Source organism: Arachis duranensis, chromosome 8 (assembly GCF_000817695.3).
Source record: "Arachis duranensis cultivar V14167 chromosome 8, aradu.V14167.gnm2.J7QH, whole genome shotgun sequence".
In the NCBI taxonomy this organism is placed as follows: domain Eukaryota; kingdom Viridiplantae; phylum Streptophyta; class Magnoliopsida; order Fabales; family Fabaceae; genus Arachis; species Arachis duranensis.
In genome coordinates, this window is record NC_029779.3 from 38,336,800 (window position 1) to 38,342,646 (window position 5,847).

The window sequence follows — 5,847 nt, forward strand, 5'->3', positions numbered from 1 at the left end:
TTAATGAATTTTTTAACAAAGAAATCGTATTGTCCCAAAATAAAAAGGTTGAGGGTCGAAGTGTCTTTTTTCTTTACAGGGATCGCTTTGTCTTTCGTAAAAATGGACAAAGACCAAATTGGATGTTTACTCCTTTATATTATGCATATTTTTGTCCTCATACTAATTTGTCTAACACACAAATTTTTGTTAGAAAGTACAAAAAATACATGCATACATATATTTTTTTTTTCTTTCGTGATTTCTCCAACACACAAATTTTTGTTAGAAAGTACAAAAATTTATTGATATAGCACACAAAATTTTACACATAATACAAACTTATTGATATAATATACACATTTTTGTATATAACACACAAATTTTTACATATAATAATACAAAAATTTTTACATATAACACACAAATTTTCCTACAAATATATTTTGTATTACACATCAAAATTTCTGTGCTATGTACCAAAGTTTTTGTGTTGTACATCCAAATTTATATACTATGTATATTTTATTGGTTGGATATTAATGTTTTGGCCATGTGGTTCTTCAAAAATATTTATGCTATATACTAAAATTTGTGTGTTGTGCACCAAAATTAATGTGTTATGCATCAAAATTTTTGTATTTTAATCTTAATATTTATTAGAGAAGAAAAAGATAAAGACGGAACGATGATAATGATAATAAAAGAGAATAAAAAAGAAAAAAAAAAGAAATTAATAAACAACAACATTAAGAAAAAGATAACAATAACTATAGTGGGACAGCGGCGACGATGACAACTATGTTAAAGAAAGTACAATGATGATAATAAAGGAAAAAGAAGAAATGTCAGTATATATATAAAAAAGAGAAGAAGCATGAACTTAATTAAAAATTTGGTTCAAAAAATAGTTAAACACCTAATATTTTTCATAATAATAAACAAAATCTAGCTAGAAAATGAATATTATCTAATTTCTATTATAATAATACCAGACCTATTTTTATTGATTTTTTAGAAATATGACAATTATATAAGGATATTATTTAAAAAATGACATTATTGAAAACGGTTTAAGAGACAATAAAACTATAAGATTCATACAACACTGAAAACCACTATTTTGCTAAATTAAGCAAAGACATTCTTATAGCCAATTTTTTTTTGCATCTAAATTGTAACACAAGGGGGAAAAATATTCAAGTGACCGCACTTTTCTGGTGATGAAAAGTTTAAGTCGATACCTTATTTTGATAAAAAAAAAAAAAATAATACAGTATGTAGTAAAATTTGGAAATGAATTAAACAACAATTGGTTGATCATTGTGTCTAATTTTGTCCAGAGAGAGATGGAGTTTGGACCAATTGGCACGCCATGTGAAAAATAATAGTGCTCCACTTTGACAAACCAGCCCACAAATCAACCCTATCCATAAACCCTGTTTCACATAATACAGTAGATTCAAACAACATAAATTTCAGAAAAGAAAATTGATAATGATTCAACAGCAATAAAAATCAAATTAACATCAACCTCCTCCAAAATTTAGATAACAATAAATTTGATATAGTAAGATGTGTTTGATTTGTTTTTTATTCTTTATTTTTATTTCTAGTATTTTTTATTTTTTAAAATTTTATAAAAAGAAAAAAGAAAAAATACGTAGAAGATAAGAATAGAAAAAATAATTTTTTTCATAAAATTTTAAAATAAAAATATCAAAAATAAAAATAAAAATAAAAATACAAACTAAACACACTTTTATATCTTATAAATATAATATTAAATATTTTTGTAAATATAACTTAACTTTTCGTCCTGGATTAATATCATTTAAACAAATAGAAGATGAATTTAAATGATTTTTTTTAAAACTAAGAAAAATACAGTGTAATTACTAATTTGCTCTTAAAGTAATGAATAACAAACACAAGTAAAAAAATCAATATGTGCTTATTTTTCAAAAACTTACCTTGAATTGCAAATTGGTCTTAAATCCAAGGAGACATGATATTGGTAAACCAATGAGATAAAAAGTTGCAAGGTTTACATATGCAGCCAAGTGCTGCCTACCACATCCTCTAATCACCCCTGCATAAATTGATCAATTCTCCCAATAAATAATTGGCGAACACTTAAGTTGTTTTCATATGAATTTGATAGTTGATAACTATTAGATATTTTGATAAATTTGATTAAATTATTATCTAATAATTTTCAACTATCAACTTCACGTAAAGAGAAGTACATCTAACTTTCCATTTTAATAATTTCTAAACTTTGGAATGAATTGTTATAAAGAATCAAATTTAAAGACAAAGAAACTAAACCTGATAAGACACCTTGGACAGCATCTAGTAATATAGATATTGCAAGTAAGGGTGTTATTGAAGCAAACTCCTCCTTTATTTTAGAACTGCTACTGAACATTTGAATCCATATATTATGACCAAACACAAGTGCCAAAACAAAGCACAAACCAAGCAGAACTGAGAGAGTGAGAGTCACTCTCATGGCGTGATTCGCCCGGTCCGGGTGGCCGGCTCCCAGTTCGTTCGAAACTCGGGTGCTGTCATCAAGCTAAGGTTTTTCAATAATTGAAAAAAAATTAAATAAGATCTAAAACATAAGAATATGTTCAATAACTTACCTTGCAGCAGCACTGAGACCATAAGTGATCATGTATGCAATGAATTCTGTATTGGCACTGCAGATTTTTGTTTTAAAGATTAATTAAAGAGAATTAATTCTATAAAAAGTAAAATTAATTAATTTGAAAATGAAAATCCATACCATATTGCAATCAAGGAAGTGGTTATTTCTGAATCAGGCATTATTCCAGCTAAGAAAACCAAGACTTCAAAAGCCCAATACTCCAAACTTGAATAACAAGAAAACATAATTAATGAGATTCATAAATCATTAACTTGTAACAATATTCTCACAATTTGACTTGTAAATACTGTTGATTCTAAAAGTTATATTCATCCATGTATAAATTTTTAAATTAGTCCATACCGATTTTCCTAACAAAAAAAGATTTGGTCCCATATTTTCTAATAAAAGAATTTGTTACAAAAAGACTAAATTCTCTAAAAATTGAAATCTTAAAAGTTTTACATTTTTTCTGTTAAAAAGCAATTTAGATTTTAAGAGATGCAAAAGTGAAAAAGTAGAGTTTGTTAGTGTCTCATACCATACCATTGCTGCAGAGGGCAGAGCAAGTTTAAGGGTAGGCAATACATAATGAAAAGATTGAGTAGAAAACCCTTCCCATGTCAACTTGAAGTTCTTTCCATAAATAACATACAAAGCCAACAAAACAATAGCTATCCATAGTGAAATTGAAGCTGAAATAGGTGCACCAACAAAACCCAAACCTGTCTTCTCAACTAATACATATGCAATGCCAATGTGGATCAACAATGGGATAGCTGAGAGAATAACCAATGGTGTCACAACAGATTGTGTTTGGAGAAACCTAAGAATGTTTTGCAAGAATCCATATGCAAATAAGCCTGGGAAAAAGAACTTCATGTAAAGTGCTGCTGTTTTTGCTATGTCTTGGGATTGGTGAAGTAGTACTAAGATATGTTGTGTGTAGAACCAAATTATGGATATGATGATGGAGAAAACAAAGGATATGATGCATGAAGATTGTAGATAAATTCCCAGCATTTGGTATTCTTTTGCACCAAATCCTTGCCCACATAGTGTTTCTAGTGCCCCACTCAAACCAACCTAAGAAAAGAACATGGGAAATAAGATTAGAGTTTAATGTCACATTCAACATAGGGTGAGTTACTATTTAACATGAATGTTGATACTTTACCATCAAACAACATAAGCTATTGTTAAAAGAAATGTTTGCTACACTCAATTTACCATCAAACTCATTTGTAGTATGTTTGTGATAATGGGACATATGTAGGTCTCATGTAAGCCTCACGTCGACTCAATTAACTAAAAATCGACTATCAGATCAGTTCAGTTAAAAATAAAAAATTTTTGACAATAAATCAATCAAATTTTTAAAAAATGGTTACTCAGTTGAATCAATACAATTTTTAAAATAATAATTATAAAAAATATATTTTATTATTTTAATGATATGTTATTCAATCCTAGTTGAATTTTAATTGGATCTTTGAAAACTTTTAACTCCACCAGTACAATAACCGGTTTGACACACTCAGTGTGTGAGCAATTGTGCTAGTAATCTATTGTGTATTAGATCTTAACTCAAATAATAGATTAAATGGTTGTTCAAAAAGAAAAAGCAAGTCACTGTTCTTACTCTCGTTTGAACCACTAGTTTCTGTTTTCTACTTTTCTTAACCATTCATTTTTTTAAGCAATGTTTAGTGATGACTATTATATATATAACAAATTGACACTCACAAGTACGACCAATGACTATTTCATATTCTCACAACTCTCTAAACAAAATTAAAGAACTCTTCTCCAACGTAAACTAGCTAAAAGATAAGATAAGAAAGAGTTGTGTGAATGATTACCATGAGAGAGACACCAGTGACACTGAACCATGAGTTGGCAAGAGTGGAACCAGCAAGCTGAAGGTCACCAAGGTGACCAACAAGCATTACTGAAACCAAAGTGATTAAGTAATACAACAAGTTTGTAACAATCATGGGCAGTGAAAACAGTAGTTGATGCTTTGCCTCATCCATATCCAAGATTCTCTTCCACCATTCTTCATGTTGTGCATCTTCTACTTCTTCTCTATCACCTAATAAGAGAGGTGTTGTTGTTGCTGCACTGCCATGGCAACTTTTGTTTTTACTTCCTAACATTATTATTATTATTATCTCCGAATTAATGAGTTTTATGTGGTCACGTTTCCTTTCTTCTCTTCTACTTCGCTTGTATTTTGTTCAATTCTTTTCGGGAGCCGACGCATACATATTTATATCATGAAAAATATTTTTTATATTTAAATTATTTTTAATTAATAAATATATATATTTAATTATTAAAAAAATTTTAGCAACATTAACGTTTTTTTAAAATGAATATTGATATATTAAAAACAATTGTTTGTTTGACTCACAATGTAGTACTATCAGATTCACTTAGCATATTCAATATAGTAGGCCATATGTAAAACTCTTGTAGTCTTGTGAGTCCCACACCACTGGCGGATATATGAGACTATTCAACTTTAAGAGAAGAGAACAATCTTTAATATAAATGATAAAGATAAGACATGATATTGATAAGGAAATATAAATCATAAAGATATAAAAGGTAATATTTTTATACTTTAATTTTTATCTATAATTTATCTGTCAAATATAAGTTTATATGTGTCTCTCTGTTCCTATTTCAATATTTTGTGTCTATAAACAAATGCAATTTTAATCTTAATAATACATGTAATAACTACTTACACTAAATGTTGATAACCACTTAAAATATTAGAATTTATTATAATATTAATATTCTGAAAGTTACTTGAAACGGTGATATGGGTTTGAACGTAAAGTCCAGACTTCTTTAAAGGCAGCGCCCGACTTCTGTTGGAGCCGAGATGTCGCCATCCGAGTTCTTCGTGAAGATGCGAGGGTGGTACTTACAAGAGACTTTGATGCTTAAGTTAGCAAGGATTTTGGCAGATTTTTAGTAGATTGAGTCCTGAATATACCTAAGATTATGTCAATGTATTTATAGTAAAAGAATAACCACCTTTAGAGTAATTCCACGTTTGATGGTGGATGATCGTTCCCTTTATCTTGGAAATTTATTGAGATCTCTCTTCTAGATAAAGTAAAGAGATAGTAGGAGATATTTAGTGGTAGTTACTTATTCAAATAAGTAGGGTTGAACCACCCTTGTCGTGCTCGACC

The 5,847-nt window shown here is 28.7% G+C and overlaps 1 protein-coding gene across 1 annotated transcript; it reads right to left on the reverse strand.

Annotated features, from left to right (window-relative positions):
* Positions 1-1,238: 1,238 nt before the first annotated feature.
* Positions 1,239-4,863, reverse strand: LOC107462594 (protein DETOXIFICATION 18). The gene is made up of 7 exons (XM_016081205.3): positions 4,498-4,863; positions 3,177-3,721; positions 2,774-2,860; positions 2,631-2,687; positions 2,311-2,549; positions 1,953-2,071; positions 1,239-1,418 (listed from the first exon to the last, which is right to left on the reverse strand). Exons 1-7 carry the CDS (start codon positions 4,792-4,794, stop codon positions 1,281-1,283), a joined length of 1,482 nt encoding a protein of 493 aa, XP_015936691.1. The 5' UTR covers positions 4,795-4,863; the 3' UTR covers positions 1,239-1,280.
* Positions 4,864-5,847: the final 984 nt, after the last annotated feature.